General features: G+C 47.2%; 5 protein-coding genes across 5 annotated transcripts; 3 read left to right on the plus strand and 2 right to left on the minus strand.

Moving 5' to 3' along the window:
- Nucleotides 1-3,762: 3,762 nt before the first annotated feature.
- F5147DRAFT_552441 (uncharacterized protein) lies at nt 3,763-4,074 on the plus strand (the record flags this gene model as incomplete). Its single annotated transcript, XM_041430430.1, has 2 exons — nt 3,763-3,813; nt 3,865-4,074. Coding segments are annotated over 2 exons (261 nt in total), but the record flags the coding sequence as incomplete, so codon positions are not given.
- A 3,048-nt stretch (nt 4,075-7,122) lies between these two features.
- Nucleotides 7,123-7,293, plus strand: F5147DRAFT_585230 (uncharacterized protein; the record flags this gene model as incomplete). The annotated part of the gene is made up of 1 exon (XM_041431849.1): nt 7,123-7,293. A coding segment is annotated over one exon (171 nt), but the record flags the coding sequence as incomplete, so codon positions are not given.
- F5147DRAFT_642453 (uncharacterized protein) lies at nt 7,123-8,053 on the plus strand. The gene is made up of 3 exons (XM_041433091.1): nt 7,123-7,293; nt 7,347-7,946; nt 8,004-8,053. Exon 2 carries the CDS (start codon nt 7,472-7,474, stop codon nt 7,658-7,660), a length of 189 nt encoding a protein of 62 aa, XP_041287353.1. The 5' UTR covers nt 7,123-7,293; nt 7,347-7,471; the 3' UTR covers nt 7,661-7,946; nt 8,004-8,053.
- F5147DRAFT_419364 (uncharacterized protein) lies at nt 7,568-8,129 on the minus strand. The gene has a single exon (XM_041429729.1). It carries the CDS (start codon nt 8,088-8,090, stop codon nt 7,788-7,790), a length of 303 nt encoding a protein of 100 aa, XP_041287355.1. The 5' UTR covers nt 8,091-8,129; the 3' UTR covers nt 7,568-7,787.
- Nucleotides 8,130-13,646: 5,517 nt separating this feature from the next.
- Nucleotides 13,647-14,551, minus strand: F5147DRAFT_779201 (uncharacterized protein; the record flags this gene model as incomplete). Its single annotated transcript, XM_041442258.1, has 5 exons — nt 13,647-13,850; nt 13,906-13,957; nt 14,015-14,252; nt 14,304-14,438; nt 14,497-14,551. The coding sequence occupies 5 exons, from the start codon at nt 14,549-14,551 to the stop codon at nt 13,647-13,649; spliced, it is 684 nt and encodes a 227-aa protein (XP_041287356.1).
- Nucleotides 14,552-19,608: the final 5,057 nt, after the last annotated feature.

A 19,608-nucleotide genomic window follows, 5' to 3' on the forward strand; every position in this document is an offset into this window, starting at 1 on the left:
TGGGGATGAACCTAGTAGATTAAAGTGAAGTTAATCTACAACAATGTATCTACTCTTATAGGGTTTAGCTATAGGTATTCTAGCTCAGTCTGTAATCTATAGTATATTGGTAATCTAAGATAACTAGACATGAGGAGAGATAGTATACACGAGGCTTAGCCTCTGATCATACATGCAGCGCCAAGTGCGACTGCGCAATCAACATAAGGCGCGTAGAAGCGCTCCGGATCTTCATGAAGCGACATGCTGTATACATGCGCTGATCTAGGGTGTCCATGAGGCGTACAGCCTCCATGGAACAGGTACAAGGCCGTCTAGGCCAGGGGCGGGGTCATAGCGCCAGGGGGCGGGGTCATAGCGGTCCAGACCGCTGTCTTTCTAGGCGCAGGCGGCGCACCGCCGCGCGGGGAGTCTAGCAGAGCGGGGGCAGGCGTAGGGAGAGCTGGGGCTCTAGTAGGTGTTACAGATCCCTGTAACACCTAAAGGCCACAAGCCTCAAGGCAGCCAGCCCAGCGGCCACGTTCAAGTCAATAGTAATGGAATGTGGTTCGTACAAAGGCTATTAAGGAAACTTTAGTATCGTTCATCATGCAACAAGCTTGATATACAACATATGTATGGTTTGTGTATGGTACACCGAAAGTTACATCACAATCACCAGGCTGAACTTTGGTAGTATGGAAAGCGGGAGTGCTACTAGTACTAGTTTGCGCTATACATATAGGCTCCGCTTAAGGTGTTCTCCTGGAGGCTGTTATGTACGCCTCGGGCTCGGCCAGAATACCCCGTTGGAAATTGCCGTCTTCGGTAGTCACGTGCGTAATAAGGTTCTCTACATTAATCTAGGCCAAGGCCTCGGCGTCGAGACAGTGGCAGCGGGGTAGTACTTCAGTCTCAGCAATCGCTAAGACCTGCTTGTGGAAGCAATGGAGTTGAATGACCCGCCTCCTGCGGTATGTCCCAAATCACTGGGTACCTATGACGTAGGCCCTTATCATCGTGCCAAACCCAGGATCTGGACCCCGATCAGAACTTCAGAAGTTGTGCCTTTAGTGGTCTAAATACAGCGGCGCTGCGCAGGTTCCTCGATAAGGAGACGCGACCAAGCGGAGGCTCAGAACATCCCATTAATTGTGCCGCGATGATTTACCTTGCGAAGCAAGGTCATGTTGGATGGCACATAATCTGTCAGTCACCTGACGTGAACATCATGCTGTGCGATAATCGAAAATGATAGAACTGCGTCAATATGAATACACAAAACTACTTCATAAAGTATCCAATTAGTTACTCAGATCTCAGAACTTGGTCTCGATGAAATAGCTCGGTCTCGATGTCAGAATACAAATACAGTCAAGCTCAAAGCTCGGTCTCGATGACACAATACAGATACAGATACAGTCCAAATATGAGGTGAACTTCAACGATGGCATAGCACCTCTCTTGAGGTATATCGATGTTTGGTCCGAGACTATGCTAGTTAGACAACAATGAGAATTGTCAGAAGTGCGTGGCTTACCTATCCGGTGCGAAAGTCCACCTAGCACGAGCTCGATCCCAAACGAGCTGTTTTCAGTCACAAAGATTGATGACGAGGCAAAAGGAATGTGAGGGAAACAAAAACACCCAAGGATAGGATGAACTGAGAGAGACCACATGCCTCATCAACACGGATACAAAGTTGGCCCTGTGTCTCGTCAGGCGCAAGCAAGGAAGAAGGTATGAGAGCCAACGATCAGTAAACGTCAGCGCGAGGCAACATGACTAGAGAGAACACATGGAGCTACATGCACAAAACGTTTCAGCAGATGCAAAAATCACAGGATGATATAGTGAGGATGGTAGAGCGCGTGAACCATCAACCTAATCATGATGCTCGAGAGTCGAGGCCGCATTGGTCTATTTGGATTTGTTGAACTTTCGTACATTTTGCGTGCTGCTACGATGTTTTAATCGGCTTATCGAACGTGCTCAAAAGGCATTAGGACCAAGCTGAAGACGACATCGAATATGCTAAAGGCCAACCTATTAATTGGCTGAAAAAAAATACTTATCGCAGTGATAACGAAAAACAAGCAGACTTAGGACTGCCGTCACGCAGATTCGGGGGTCCGAAAACGACGAGTGTTGGAAGAGGTCGACAAAGCCGATTCCCACGAATTAAACATTCTCCGGAGCAAGGTCATAAGTTCGCACAGCGAACCCCTAGTGTATTAGGGGGGAACATTGTGAACTGGCAGTCGATCTTCAGAGCTTCAAGCTTCACTTAAGCTTCAGGGTTAGGCTATCATACCTTATGTGTCCATTTTATTCATCGTGTTGACGACCTCGCATACTTCACGTACTGTTGTGCTTCCATACTAGGCCTTGACACTATTTCTATAATGATAAGTTAATAACGCCATTGCAGTCAAGTGGTTCTTCTGTTCTTCTGTTCTTCTGTTCTTCTGTTCTTCCGTCCTTCTGTTCTTCGAATGTTCTTCCCTTCTTCTGAATTCTTAATAGTCGCGCGCGGACTACGGAAACGAGAATGTAGCTCCACTGTAATCCGAGGGTGTTTAGGTGTACAAGGACCCGACGTGGTACAGGTAACAGACGTAGACCTAACTATGTAGACTGAGTCGACGTAACCCGAGACCAACCCGAGAAGAATATTGCTGCAGATATGATACTCATACTGGTCCGTAATCTAATTATAAGATGCAGTGCCTAAGTCATTCGCCACTAGTACTGATCTGGCAAGTGGTACTGGCCCGAATTTCATTACTGTGGTCGCTAAGCTTCGCTAACCGGTGTTCTTCCACCCACGTTTTGTCTGCTAAAAATAAAATTCAAAACTATTGCCTCGAGGCTGCCAGCACTGAGGGACCCATCCTTTCTCCAACTTCTTGTTGCACCCTGCTTCGCTCAGACTGATCACTATTCACCATGATTGACGACAATCAATTGAGAAACTCAAGCTCAGTTCCGCTTCCAGACATCGAGACATGTAACGAAACAAATACTGCCGCTGAGCGCCTGGTATGTGGCTGATGTTCATGTAGTTGCACCAAAAATGCTGACTCTCGTCAATACGTCCTGAACTATCCTTTGTCTAGGGCCGACCCCGCGGTAAAATCTGTCGGTTTCTGGGGAATGTTACGAATAATGTAATGAAGAAAATTTCTGTGAGTCGGAATCAACACCGAGTGTACTGGGATGAGATTAATATCCTACTACACAAGCGCTCGAACTTGAAGGATTCACGTGACCATGTTCTTGATCGTGAAGGTACCTCATTGGTTCCGAATATCGAGGTAGATCACCTTTCAGTTTATGCACTCTTCGTAAATTCTGTTGTCCATTCAGGCTCAGGATACTCCCGCGAAGGATTCACGCAGCCGTGACCCTGTTCTTCCAAACGTCGATTGTGAAGGTGCCTCATCAGCTCTGAAGATCGAGGTAGGCCTTTCAGTTTATGCACCTTCCATAGATTATGTCGTTCACGCAAATTCAGGATACCTCTTTAGGCATGGACCAGTATGCCGATCTTCAGTCGGCACTTGAAGATACCAACAAGGCCGCCAAAGATATGAATCTACTGTCAGGACCTATGAAATCTGGAATATCCATCGCACAAAATGCACCAGCAGATCTCGAGGATGCATATAGTTTTGAGGACACATATCTTCAACCTCTCAGGATGTTTGACACTGTTATTGACGCGCTTGCGAATGTATGAACCATGACTCTCGATTGGAACCAAAATAATCGTATTTATAGGTACATCCATACGCAAAGATAGCACTGAGCGTGTTGTCCGGAGCGGCAAAAGTATGTTTGGTTTCACCTTCATTCATATCTTCTGCTCAGTCGTATGTACAGATAATTCTTACTCAAGCATCTCGCGATAAAGCGGTATTCAGCCTTCTCAAGAAGTTGGGTGATGTTTATCGTTGCATCTCAGACTACAAGAGGCTTAGCCAGATTTCTTCGATGCATGAGACGGTCCTTGGAATTATTTCACAACAGATCCTTGAGTGTGCCCAATTTATCAGAGATTATGCGAAGATCAAGAGCTATTGTAAGTCCTTAACAAGTCGCTGCACCTTTTGCGGTCTCAACCGTCTACCATTATCATAGGGAAGAGATTGGGAAAGAACCTCGTTCGAGAAAAAACAAATGATGCGATTCGACAATACAGTGAAGTATTGGATAACCTCATGAACAATTTCCAGAAGCAAGTCACTTTCGACACGAACATCCATGTCCATCGTATAGGTGAGGATTTGCATGTGTTTTGCATTCGACATCTATTGATAGCCTTCAGACGACACAGTGCAGCTCAGTGGTATAACTTATGCGGAAGGCGCTGGGCTAAATACCGATAAACAATGCCTACCTAAGACGCGCAAGACAATTCTCTCCCGGATCACAGACTGGGCCAATAGCACTGGAGGCGATGGTTCACGTGTGCTATGGCTGTCTGGCCCTGCAGGCACGGGTAAATCAGCCATCGCTCACACGATTGCTAAGTGGTTCAAGGACGCGGGTGGGCTTGGTTCATGTTATTGTTTTGACCGCCAGCAAAAAGCCGACAACCGCCATCAAAAGATCTTTTCTACCATTGCACGCGACCTGGCTGACCGTGATCCGGAGATGAAACGAGCATTGGCCAAAGCAATTGAAGACGAATCGTTGAAGAAGACGCTAGATATCATCCAGCAGTGGGACGAACTTCTCATGAAACCACTAGGGAAGCTCTCTGATATAACTAGAAGACCTGTCGTCATAGTGATAGACGCATTGGACGAGAGCGGTGCAGTCGAAACACGGCGTAACATTCTTCGCATTCTTGCGGGTGAACCAGTGGGCAATCAACTCATCACCACACTTCCGGCCAACTTGCGGATCATCGTCACTTCTCGCCCACTTCCCGATATCGATGATCAGCTTGGCAATGCTCCGCATATCCGAAAGATGTCCATGGACGCTATTCCACCGACAGAAACGAAGGACGACATCCGTGCTTATATATCAGATAAGCTGTCGAAATTTCGGGATGAACAGATTGCGGCTCTTGCTGAGAAGGCAGATGGGCTTTTCGAATGGGCGCGTCTTGCCTGTGAATATATTATGGATACCCTTTCCGGTTCATCCCAAATGGAGCGCTTCGATGCCCTCATGACCCTTGAGCCCGAGGAGCGGAAATATTTGTTGTATGATACTTATGACTTGATTTTGGCAGAACTCATGGCACGGGACAAGTATACACCAGCCAGTTATCAACGCGCACTAGCAAGGTTTCGGTCCGTGATGGGACAGATACTATGCGTAGCCAAACCCCTCCCTTTAGCTTCCTTGAATGATATGCGGAACCATTTTCCAGATCAAGATGACCATTACAAAGTTGAGCTGGTAGTCAGGGACATGGGTCCGCTACTCAGTGGCACCATCAGCCTACAATTCCCCATCCGACCCCTTCACGCGTCCTTCAGCGAATTCTTGGTAGGCCCATCCTGCAAGCAAGATTTCCGCATCGACGTATCAAAGGTGCAACGTGACCTCGCTTTTGCGTCACTTCATGCGATGGAAGATCTTCGCTTCAATATCTGTGGTTTCAAGTCATCATACATTCCTAATTACGAGGATCCCGAGCTGCAAGAACGAGTTGAAATTTTTTCCCCGTATCTGTCCTACTCCTGTCAATTCTGGGCTTCGCACGTAGAACGAGTGAAGTTCGACTCGCAACTCGCAAGCGAAATAAAATCATTTCTCAACCACGAACGATTACTATTCTGGCTTGAAGTGCTTAGCTTCATAAATGCATTCAACGGCGCAGTTACCTCCCTTGGAATCATTACTCAGTGGCTGGACGTGAGCTTATAAATATTTGTTGTCAGACAAAGTGCTCATCCACAATCACAGAATCGTTCGGAATATGGGAATGTCTTGTCCACTGTAAAGGATGTAAAGACATTCATTGAAACTTTCAGCGACATCATCTTGCACAGCACACCGCATCTCTATATATCAGCACTCCCTTTCTCCCCCGCCAAATCTGAGATATTCAGAAAGTTGGCTGTCAAATTTTCAAACACTCTTAGTTTGACTTCTGGACGTGCTTTGGATTGGATGGCCATTCAGAGCAAACTTAGCGGGTATACAGTTGGGGTGGAGTCAGTCTCATTCTCTCCTGATGGGACTCACGTTGTGACCGGTTTGTTGGATGGTACACTCCTTCTATGGGATATGTCGACGGGGCAGCCAGTTATTGCGCCCATGCGGGGGCACACTGGCCGTATTTTGTCAGTCGCATTCTCCCCAAATGGCACTCACATCGTGTCTGGTTCGGCCGATAACACGGTCCGGCTCTGGGATGTAGCGACGGGCCAGCCACTTGGTGAACCCCTGCGAGGGCACACTAGTTCAGTTTCATCAGTATCGTTCTCCCCAGATAGCACTCGCATCGCGTCTGGTTCGGCCGATCACACGGTCCGGCTCTGGGATGCAGCCACGGGCCGGCCAGTTGGTAGGCCATTACAGGGGCACACTAGTTCAGTTTCATCGGTATCGTTCTCCCCAGATGGCACTCGCATCGCATCTGGTTCGGACGATAACACGGTCCGGCTCTGGGATGCAGCCACGGGCCGGCCAGTTGGTAGGCCATTACAGGGGCACACTAGTTCAGTTTCATCGGTATCGTTCTCCCCAGATGGCACTCGCATCGCATCTGGTTCGGACGATAACACGGTCCGGCTCTGGGATGCAGCCACGGGCCAGCCAGTTGGTAGGCCATTACAGGGGCACACTAGTTCAGTTTCATCGGTATCGTTCTCCCCAGATGGCACTCGCATCGCATCTGGTTCGGACGATAACACGGTCCGGCTCTGGGATCTAGAGACGGGCCAGCCAGTTGGCGAGCCATTAGAGGGGCACACTAGTTCAGTTTCGTCAGTCCATTTCTCCCAAGATGCCACTCGCATCGTGTCCGGTTCGAAAGATGGCACTGTCCGCCTCTGGTATCCGTCCATCTCTCAGGCCGATCAATCCATTTGTTTCTCGTCCAACTCAATACACGCACTGTACAACCCTGCTGAGCTAATTGGGGGTAGCCGCCACACATCCTTTTTGCTGGGAGTTGACGGATGGATGATAGGACCTGATCGGCAACTCCTGTTCTGGGTACCACCCGGTCTCCGAGAGCCATTTTATACACCCAGGACTGCTTTGGTGCTACCCAAAGGAAATGTTGAGCTTGATTTGAGCCGCATGGCACATGGAGAACGCTGGAGTGATTGCCGATCGAGATGAGTGAGTTCTAACCTTTATCGTCTGTCGCAGTTAGTAAAACGCATACTTCTTAGAAGCCGTACTGAAGGATGATTTGTTCTGGCAATCGAAATATCCAGTCTACAGTTCAATCCCTTGTGTAATTTATAACCTGGCACTGGTCTCGAGATACTGCTGCTAGTTCGTGAGACTCGTACTTATGTTGGGGTGGCATACCGATCACGGGCAAAAAGATGTATTCACTGGAACGTCTCGAGTACAGTCCATAGTATATGTAATGACTTTGATTTTGATTTTGATTTTGTTGTCCTTGTTCTATGGTACATCATTAGATAGCGAAGGTACCATGAAGTTTTCCCGCAATGGACTGGTAACCGCTGAACGTTGAACGTCTGCGAGGCAAACCGTCGAAAGGCAGTCTGATCATCAGTGTAGAAATCTGACACGAATAGAAACGGTACGTCAGCACGCTCCAAGCGCCATCGAGGAGGCATCCTCAGTCTGCCATGATACCATCACGAATAATAGAAGAGAAACACTTTGCACCAATGCACATCTGGAAGCGAATCAATGGCACATGTGTCAGTTTCCTGCAGCACGGTAGCCTGTTGGTTAGATGACTGCCGGGTATCATCTACTTTCTTGTATTCCGGTAGTTTGGCAGCAACAAGCCGCTGTATGGCACAAATGAGCAAAAGGTACCACAAAGTAAGAAAATGTACGTTAGTGACTTTTCGTCCTGGTGCAACTTCAACGATTGGTGGCCCGAGGTTGTGTCTTGGCACGAAAGAAGAAAGATACGACAGTAGGAACTGCATGATTCTGTTCGAGGAATGAGGTAGAGAACTTATTTCGAACTGGATACGCACTCGGTCAGGCATTGCGAGTATACTATAGATATTGAAGACTGACATGGCCAAATCGAGTTGGGGCGTGACCCGAGAGAGAGGGTGGTAAAGGCAATATTAATGTAGCAGGGACCTATTGTGCCACCATGGAGTCAACTGTCAAAGAACCGATATATAAGAGTTACGACCTACATCCAGGGGATCACGAGGTTGGATATGATGAACATGAGAAACTGAGGTGAGACGCGAAAGAACTGTCGGAGGCGAAGGAAAGTGGGTTGCTCGTAGGTGGAGGTCTCCGCGACATAGGTATGGCGGATATTGGTTGTCTGCGGTGCCCAGCAGGAGGACGACGAGTTATATCAGACTGCAATGGTGATGGATGAGTAGTGGAATGAGCAAAATATGAGACACGCACATTCAGTAGATCATTGCGGGCTGATATTTTGCATGTACTACATGTCTGTAAGAGAATGTCAGCATACGAACAATAGATGGTTGCGGGGAATACATACACTGGCATGAGCAAGGAGACGTCGGGTGGAGTATCACAGATGCAGATCTTGTAATCATCTTTTCCAGTATTTGTCGTGTAAGCTAGCTGGCGTGAGTTGGGTGAGACGACAAGGGCGCTAGGTTTCTGAACGTTGAAGGAAGCGAGGAATTGGCGTGACTCGTAATCCCAGATCTTGATGGTATTATCGAAGGAAACGCTAGCAAGGAGAGCATGGTCAAATGCATAAAGTGCTATGCCGGTGATAATTTCGGTGTGCCCTTCGAAGGGAGCTCCGACAGTCTCCAGCGTCGACGCGTCGAACTGCCATCGTCATTTCCGGTGAACCTACGATGTGTTTGTTTTTGTTTGTCCAAAACATTATTCCATTATGAGAGTTCCCAATCCTGACATCCAATTTCTGTTTGTTGACACTCCAGACTTCAAGGCACCTCCCAACCAACGACTTGACTGCGAGCTTCTTCGAGTCTGTTGAGAATTGAACTGCACCCACTGCATCGATGCTCTTAAATGGACCAGCTACGAGTTTGCCAGTGTCCAGGTTCCGCTGTTTCATCTTTTGATCCACTCGCCAGCAGCTTGCTATCCGCACAGATATCAATGCAAAAGATCCTCCGTGAGTGTCCTTTGAATGTTTTCACGATCCCAGTCCTAACCTCATAGGCTTTCAGCTCAGCCCTATTCCAATCTCCACCACCAGTGACAACCCATCGGCCATCCCTTGATACTGCCACTGCCCCTACCTCAGCCTCACAGACATCCGCGCTTTCTCGATCTCCTTACTTGCCTTCAAATCCCATTGCCGGGCGGTCTTATCGTCAGATCCGCTGATCATTCGCTGGCCACCTGGGAAGTAGGATACGGACGGATCGAATCAAGTTTCCATGGCCTTTCAAGGTCATTGACGGTGTCGGATTCGATTTCGTAGGGGCTGCATTCGTCGACGCGCAAGCCATGGTTGTGTCTCCGTCAGCGAAACCATGAAGTATTCGAGTACAGCAAGGTATTCTGTGGAAGCGTTGAAAGGTGAGGTCTCCCGGCACCGCGTCAGCATGCCGTATAACTGACATTGTTAGCAATTCGAAGATGGGACTCCTAGTAAAGCCAAACGTCAGTCCATCTGCATTGTAAATACAGATGAGAACTTGATGTTACCGAGAGGCAACGATGAACTGGAAGAACGATGAATCCTTGAACGTGAGTACAACTATTAGCCTTGAGCGGTGCCTTGCATGTATATACCCTAACATGCCCTCTCTGCATGACGGCTGTGTATTGTGCCCTGCATCCTGCTATTTTCCACAGTTACTTCTCGCTTCTGGACTCACCGTGACAGCCATGGCCTTAGGCTTATACTATAGCGTCAATCTGTTTTCCATCTTCCATCCAACAATAAACCATACTATGCTCAAATATTCGCCTTAGCTTTTAGGGAGACTGCCATTAATCATTCCATCAAAATAAACTGTTCCGAGGGTACGCACACGCAATGTTGCAGACACATGAATATTTTAGCGCCCATTTTGTTCGTCCCTAGGCCTGACCACGCACCAACTACATTATGAATACAGAGTCACGCCGACTTTGAACTGATCGACCTTTGAACAATGGATTCAAGGTCGATATTACTATACATACTGGTATGCGTGTCGAACATCGGAAGCTTGGAGCATAGAACTGCACTAAAATACTGTCAACAACATTTGATATCTCACTACTTGTAAGTACCAGAATCTGACATCCATCACCCCAACAAATCACAAGGTATCCAGCGCGCAGTCGAGGCCAAGACGGTAAGTTAGATAGATAGATATCAGGGAGGAAGTGTGAAAGAGAACAGCGGCATGAGCAAGTCTATGCATCGATGACAGCAACTAGTACCCTGCCGCATGTTGTCAAAAGTTGGTAGCTGGAGACGCGACTGTGAGAGGGAAGTTTTGAAACTCGCCATTACTAGTACCGCAAACCAAAGGAAATGCTCAAAAGCAGGAGCTAGTAAGTGTCCTATGAATAGGTACAATATCCTATACTGCGGGTCTCAAGTCAGCCTGCTTGAGTCAGTGTATGAGAGATAGAGATGAAAAACAGGTTGACGTGACCCGCTCACAACTTTGAAGCAGACGAAATACGGCATCATATTGTATCCGGATCAAAGTTGTCGCGGATTATGTGAGATGAGAGCTAGACACGAAGTAAGTCTCAACGGACGGTGAAGCAACGCTGAGGTGGACTGCGTACGAGTAAGAGATTAAATACAAAAGGTCGACAAGTCCGAGACGGGGAGAAGCGACCGATACACGAGGATACTAAGAGTTGATAAGGATCAAGAAAGGAAAAAGGAACTCGTAAAGTGTCCCGGAGGTTAATCCTCCGGGACTTGTACCGTGCGGACACACTCTTCTATTCGACTCTCACTTGTCTCCCTAAAGGCAGCCCACACAGGAAGCATCGAACACTATATCCTTCACTAAACTTTTGTACGGCTTCTCAACAAGGTACAGTTCTCGGCGCTTCGTACCAATATGCCCATGTGCACGAAAGAAGGTCGAGAGGTTTGATGAGATTCATGCAACCGGCGATGATGTTGTGACTGCGAATGTGGGTAATGACGGGAGTGGTTCCGGGTGAGTGATATGGTCTCGGAGGGGGGGAGTGTGGTAGCGTAGAATGTGGAGGACGTACGAGAATATCTGGGATGAGGGTCGAGGAGAACCAGCTGTATGTATATGTAAAGCTAGTCAGTATATATAAGCACCAGGCGCAGTGTTGAGGCCTGAGGCCTTTACCTCAGTCCAACTCCCTTGTCTAGATATGGCACGCTTGCGTTCAAGGAAATTCTCGACAATGTTCGCGTCTGAATCCCAAAACACACCGTTGGACAAACTGGGGAACTCATCGACACCCACTGCCAATCCCAGCAGTCGTGTCAGCGATAAATAACAAGGCAATATTGAGAACGAGAACCACGCGGGCCCTACCCAGACTAGTAGCAACACACCTGAGACTCCTCGCGACACACACAGCAGGTGGCTTGCCAGATATCAATGAGGATTCGTTTGCCCTGGAACGACATGGGATGAGCTAAAAGAGGCTACGGAAGACGAGCTATAGGGAGTTTCACGAGTTGGGTGGACGTCTATCGAAACGCTTGGGCTACCTTATCCGTCATAAAAGCATGCAAACACATTACTGACTCCATCTTACCCAATATTGCAACACTGACTATCAAGAATCAAAATCAAAATGCTTACTGTGCTTCCGCATTACGTACATCACTTGGGCCGAGCGCGTCAACATCAAAGCTCAGGTGATCAACGTAGTTGAAACCACGCTGCAGATGCCTACATCACTGAGTCAGCATCTGCGCCCGTCCCTATGAAAAGCTCAACGCACCAATCAACTTCGGAGACACCACAGGGTTGGCTTCCGAGATATAGCCTTGTCCGGGTCCTGCGACTCAATGAAGATAAAAACCAGTTTACAATTCGCAAGGACAGAGACTAGGGATGGATGGAGCACGAGGGATCAAAATTGAGAGGAAATTCAAGTGCGTTCCGTTGATATCTCCTCTGAGCGGACTGAACTATGTTTATATATCAGCATGGGCGCCTATCAGACGACTATTCTCTCGGGTCAAATGTCAGTTCTGTGGAAGAAGTATTGTCTAAACGGAGAAATCCACCTCACGGTGACCGAGACAGTGCCGAACCAGGTGCGTTCATTGACTCGTAAAGTCTTTGTTCATGGAGGCGAGATGCAATATTTCTTCAGTAGACTGACTTACAAGGGCTGCATGTCGTTCCATCTACTGGACTACCACGTGTGGATAGAATAGTCGTTGAGATCACACCTTGGGACCGCTAACACTTTTCAAACACTCCATGTGAAATTTGTAGTGGAGATGGATGAGTGGGAATGTTTTGTGCAGTGAGGGGTGAGTCGCTCAAACGGAGCGTCCTTCTACACTTTGTCTCTTCAAACTCCGACAAGTACTCTCAGTGACCCGTGCGCGTACCATCGAAAACACTGACAAGGCATGCTGTATTCACATGACAATGAAAGCTTGCCTTCGTTTATCGCGTGGCATCAATGAAGGGAGGACATCATACATACCTCCATCGATACACTTCGCATCTCCATCGATAGTACTTGGGATGGCCGCTCTCCGGAACTTTATTCTCATCCTGCGTTGATTCGTGCGATATATAAATATATCACCGGTCACCAGCACCCATAAGTCGTTTTTTTATTGGTCGTCGCAACAGCTCACGTACGAGACATCACGGTACCCTTCAACGTTCCTGCAGAATATCTTCGAATTTCCCCGTTTCCCACATTCTATCAGATACTTCTTTCAAGTGATCGTTTGCTTGCCCTAGGACTGTGATCCATGTCTGTATCTCGTTCGGTGCTTTACTTTGATGGTCGTGCTTAGCGAGGGTTCCAACAGAATATCGCAGTCGATGCCTCATCAGTAGTTTGATAGGTACGCTTGAGGTCTTCTGACCTGAACCTCCGATTTCCGTAATCTCCACTCATCACTCAACAGACCCCATATCCTTGTCAGGCTCATTCGCGAGAGAGACGTACAGTCGAGTCACGAGTCTACGTGATTCATTCATTTCATTCACCGTGGCCCATCGCATGGAGGAAATCGCATCTTAGCGCTTAGCACCGCCGAGTTATCAGCTATCTGACTTCATGATTCGCGGTATCTATATGTCCAGACAGCGGAACACCAACGCGTAGAATCAGCTGTCCAGGCACTTTTAGTGATTCTCGTTGTATTTTAACATCAGTCATCAAGGACCAGTTTGGTTGCTAGTCGTTCCGGACAATTTCACCTTACCACGTAGTTCAAGCGCGGGTGCTTCGTTCCAGTAGTGATAAAACAAGAAATAGGTTTGCCTGGACCTTTTAAATAGACTTCGAAATACCATATGTTAAATAAATACCACGACGGATCCTACACCAAATTTCTCCTCCCTGCAGACCACTCGGCAAGCATTTCTCTACACAGTACTGCTAGTTGATATATGTACATGCTCCTGGAAAACAATAGAATTCATGCTAGTTTCTGCGTCGGAGTATGCCACGAGTTTTGCGTGGTATTCTCGAACGCTGAGGATGAGGCGTGGTCCCAGCACAAACGTCTGCACGACCAATAAAATTTGAACAGTACCAATGAGTATCTGAGCTGCAATAGAATTTGAATTCTATAGAACTGATGAGCAGTGGTTACACGCAGATGTTAGCAACAGGTCAGCGCACCGAGATTTCTGGAGAGAGATTAGCAAGCTCGAAGCAAGAGACACCAACAAAGCTAACATGTGCGAAACTTGAGCAGAAAAATATAACCGCGTTCACATTACAAGCTCACCTTGCAAAATAAAGAACGTGAGATTGTATCAGCACTCTGAAACAGTCCCCGATGGTCGATCCTGTCGATGGGCCGAGTCGTCGCAGCTCACGGAAGTGTTTCACCGCAACCCAAACTGAAAGACACAATGTGAGGACCTCCCAAACAGTGTTGAGTATCCAAGTGATCGAAAACAGAAGCTGCCCGTCCCCTCCATATTCATAGCCGCACAAATATATACCAGAGAGTATCGTCTCCTCTGGTATTTGTCCAATGAGCCGTGTTCTTCAAGTCAACAAGTAAAGCTTACCTGCTACAACATCGTTGAGTCCTATTGCCGCTATTACTCCGCAGGCGATGTTTACAGCCAGAAATATAATAACAAGGAAGATAAGCATTGCTCTAGACCCTTGATACATGGCATGCAACCGAGCAATCATGATGACTTGCATCATGTGTTAGTTAGGTCTATATCACAGAGGTATCGCACCTGGGTCACTTACCGCCCAACATGGCAGTCAAGGCCACATTTATCGCATTCGCTACGTAGAACGTCATAGTGCCTAAAGACTCCCAATTAGTGAACACCCTCGCATTAGTACCAAAGATTCCGACTTACACCTATTGAGTCATTATGTTGAGTCAAGTTCAATGCTTGGAATCTCACTCACCCCTACATATGAGTGTATTGATTAGATGGCAATGAGATGGTTGCAAAATACTTACTGCATCTGTCAGCGATACTGATGGCATAGTTGCTGTGTCTCGCCGGTCAGAAAAATGAAATATAGCGCATATGAGACATACACAGAATATTGACACTAGTTGTCAGAGATGAGCTATTAGCACAGTGCAACGTTGTTGACCTTGACACATACACAGAATATGGTAATCCAATATAGCGTACCTAGAATATTTTGAAGTCAGCACAAGTTGCCCACCACACGAAAGCACAACATGAGTACGAACAATCAAATACAGCACGGTCATGAGAGACCAACGTTGTCTCTGTCATGAATTCAGTGCATGCTCTTGTTCTCTTCTCATACGGAACTCTTGTCACTCACCCAGACGAGTTCAATCTAAGACACCATTCTTAATGAGATAGCTGCTCCGGCGATAACATCGACGTACCTCTTGTCCAAGTGTTAAGACTGGAAATATCATGAGAACATCAGCGATTTTCGAACACTGTCCTGCTCACCCCAATCATATACCACCACGATGCCAGCAGCAACTGCAAAACCGCAAGTCAACGTTGGATCCAGACATCTTGATGCGACAAACTTGTGTAATAGTTTACAACAGTTATCTCACTGATATACGGCCACCAACTGGGATCATTTGAGACGTAGGTCATGTTCAAGGGATGGGTATGAGCGAGTGGGGAAGGTTAGTGTATAACGACAGCGTTCGTGCTAGATATACCGCCGTTCAGCGGTTCTATCTCCAAAATGAGTATAATGGAGATGTATATTTGATCCTGCCTCAAGACCCTTGATCAAGTGAAACGGTTCGAAATCAGACAAAAATAAGCCCTAGATAATCAAAGTAGAATTTGATTTACAAACCAGTATTGCGCATGCGACTACTTGGACACCGGAGAAATTCCAGTGGTTAGTGATATCGCAAACTTATTTCCAATGCCATTTTCCAGTATGAGACCATGTGGCCATCGATCTAACCATGATGTGATCGCCATGAGCATCTGTGTTCTCTTAGCTTCGCTGGCCAAGCTCGAGACTTGATGTCAACTGATTACTTCCTGTAACAGGGTCGCATTCTGTAGTATGGCAAAAGTCAGAGAAGAAACACAACATCGCACTCTATTCGGTGGGTCCGATCGCGCACTTGATGCGACGGTGATTCATTGCACTGGCGGATACATCGTGACTCATGTGGTGTGATTTATACCTATTCAATGTAAGACGCCGTACATACTCGGTCGAAAGAGAAATCGCACATGGGAGACGAGAAGCCTGCAACAGGTAACAAAGCCCGATTTCTGATTGTACAGCCTCGGTCAGTGGCCATTGTATTTCAGTGATGTTTGCAGTGCCAACTTGAGCAGGAACCGGTAAATGTTGCGAGCTAAAAGCGAGGTCCATCAGATGAGCAAAGAACACCATTATGAAACCTTCATCATGCTCAGCAATTTCATGGACAGGCTACGAAAGTCGCATGGTAGTCTGATGCTTGTACATGCACAGCAATCGTACAGACACATCGTTGCTTATTCCACCTTCATGAGGTGCCAACAATACAATTCGAAGTAGTCACATGTCGCAACATGCAGATAGGATCGCATCTTCACACAATGAAGCGCATGGTAACCATTCCATTCTCCATCTTCGCATGGAACTGCTCAGCCTGGACGATGCAATCACCATAACCTAGAAGACTTGCCATAAAAATGTTGCTGTACCGTATGTCCGCCCTTTTTGTGGTTCTCCGAGCGTTTCAAACGCACAGATATGGTTAGGTGTTTCCCATGAAGAGGCGGGTTTCCATGTGTTCGCGGCCAGCGTTGAAGCTTATCTAAACTTTAATCAAAGCTTGTGGCCAACTTGCGGCGCTACCTTCGGCGTTTGCCACGGAGTCAAAAAATGAACCAAGCAACTGCTGTAATCGAATTTAATTGTGCTCACAGTTGCCAACTATCGCATTCATGTACAATGAACAATTTTTCGATAGTATTTCCTACTTCCTTATCGCATCATGTCAGCTTCGGCACCATATGCTGTCTCACCGGTGGCTTCTTTCCGTCTCGAATCCTCCGTCATTTTATATTTAACATCTTATTCGTGTGCAGTGTTGTCTATCACGTCCGCTGATCTATCATCGCACATACTTGGACGTTGTACGCGTCTCATCATGAAATATAGGTCCCCAAATTCGACTTAACTTGCGCGCAGGAGACATACCCGAGGCCTCTCATAGCTACCGAAACCCCTCTCTCACTATGGTCAGCCAGCTCGACGAGAGAGAAAACTCTCGTGCAATCATTCAAACATTCGTTCTCCCGTGGGCGGGAATTACCACCGCATCTCCACCTACTATTGAACTCGCCCACGAAGAACATTGCCATCTCAATATCGAACGCATTTCACTTTTATGCCACGACTCTACAACCAGCGCCATCACAGGACAGACCCAAATAAAATTCACTCTAGCTTCACGATGACAGTCCAGCCTTTCGCACTCTGCACCAAACCCACGCCAGACAACATCGCCCCTTCCATACACATACGCCTCGCCATCATCTCCCCGCGCGCATTCCCAGAAGGATCAAATGCGATGCGGAGGGTGAATGGGCAGTGTTTCATCAGTAGCAAGGAACGGCGCGGGCGTTCGCGTGTAGGATGAGAGGGCTCAGAAGGAACGTGAGATATGGGTCGTGCTATGAGCGAGGATGCACAGTGAGTGTTTCCCTTGTCCTTGCATTTCAAAAGCCGATTTGAACAGAGACACGTGTTTCTGCGTAGATTAGCCCATCCGGTCGCACCTAGTAAACTAGCACAAGTCCTGGCGTGTTGGTCTGATGATCTGCTGATGTTTTGTTATCAACAAACCATACAACAACTCAACTTACTAGCATCAGGATGGCGGGCGCACATAATCCCTCAGATACCTTGTACGCGTGTGGATATAACACAGATCTCTCGCCTCGGACAACCCCGAGTTCATTTGTCGATTCGCTTCGCCATATTCCTGGAGGAAATAGGATGGTTGCTTCCGAGTCTCAATTATAATCATCACGACTGATCTTGCACTTTGGACAGCCTTTCAGCGCATTTTTACTAGTTCAGGAATCAAAGAAACAAAGGATCGTCTCAGATCGCCATACAGTTGCACAATCAAAGCCATCGCGCGGACAACAGACACATGAAGATAAACAGCATTTTGAAGAACGGATATCGCCAAGTTTTCATTTACCTTGCCGCTCGATACATGATACTCATCCAGTTGTACTGCTATCGTACTTGGGCTCACGGAAGGATAAATGCTACTAGTGGTAGTATCGAGCCTGGCCAGCCAGTCAATTCCAAGGATGCATGACACATGAGAGTTGTGCCGTTTTAATATAATCTCGCTCTGCACTCGAAATTTGGGACATGTGAGTCTTCATTTGTTGGCTCCGAGTACCGGCGTGACACACTTTGCCCTCACTTCATTTCCTCAGAGTCATAGTACCTTAAATAATTATCACGTCATGTCAAGGGTACACGCGAGGGAAAGGTCAAGGTAAGAGACGTACCATCGAGTCAGGCCCGATGAGGAGCCAGCATCATGAATCACCTCGCAGATTCCGTGGAAGATAATACTGCCGCGCACTAGTGGGATTTTGGTGAGTGCAGGGCAGGACCTTGACTTGACGTTTAATTTGACTTGGGATAAATTTGCGTAGGACTACATTGTCTGTCTGGCGTGGGCTTGGACGACGGATAAAGCGTCTACATCGCTAAGAAGTCCCGGTGAAGCTGTATAAAACCCATAAGTGAACTAACGTGTTTCTTCCTGCGCGTGGCGCGTGTTTTAAGCGCCCATACTGTCAGGATGCATAGAGAACAATACACGTGTTCTTTTTTTTTGGAAAAGTTGAACAATGATGGAGATGGGTGTCAGCGATCGTCCCAAGTTATTAGATTGTGCAGTGAGAGGGTAATGAGTACTTGCGGTTATGGACCGCTGCATCATCCTGCAAGTCCTCTGCACGACTTCGACATATGTGCGGTTCACGGCCCGGGTGATGGTCCCCCCTTTGTTTCTTGGTTCTCGTTATCCCATTATTGCTACGGGAGACTGCCTTTGTGATAAGTCCTCCCTTTGTTTCTAGTGCCTCCAGAAATGTATATATAAGCCGAATGAAAATCAGCTTCAAATAAGCTCAGAGTCTCGCTTTGCCAGTCTCTTGGCACAGCTCGCTTGCTTTCCTAACGCTTCGATACCGATGCTACGTATTCACCGCTATGCATAAGTACCGAGTGCGTCAGCCACGACGAATTATGAGCATCATCTCTGGTTTATCACCGGGGTGCTCTTGTGGCTGAATTCATTGGTACGATATGTAAGGCGGCTAGTGAGTTCGAAGGGGAATGTGAGCTAAGGGGGTTAGATGAGACGACAAGAGACACGAATGATGTTAACTCTTTTAAGACGGACACGCTCAGGTAGGGCTTCTGAAGTACTTGGAGCGGGAATCTAGGATAGAATTCGCTGCTCTACATTAGCATACATTGGTCGTATAAGTACGTTTGAAATACTTTTATTAAGCCAGATGCAGCGTGAAAATGCTCGATAGCAAGGTGAAAATAGTCGATAACGAAGTGAAAATACTTGGTGGCGAGGTGAAAATACAAGATGAAGGGACAGAGACGCGAGCGCAAGATAAGGTACATAATGAAAGTGAAAAGGGATGTATCCGCGTGACTCGGATACAAAGAGTAAGACTCTTGGCATCAGTGAGTCACACGGACAACTCCGAACGTATGATCCGTTCGGGCGTCTTCTTTTTGAAGTGTGGTCGGGGCCTAGAGGATATACAATCCTTACATCCCCTCCCCACTTCGAATATCGACTGTCCCCAGTCGATCTTCCTAACTCAAAAAAATTGT

The sequence above is a fragment of the Suillus discolor genome, assembly GCF_016758755.1.
Source record: "Suillus discolor strain FC423 chromosome Unknown F5147scaffold_82, whole genome shotgun sequence".
Classification (NCBI taxonomy): Eukaryota; Fungi; Basidiomycota; class Agaricomycetes; order Boletales; family Suillaceae; genus Suillus; species Suillus discolor.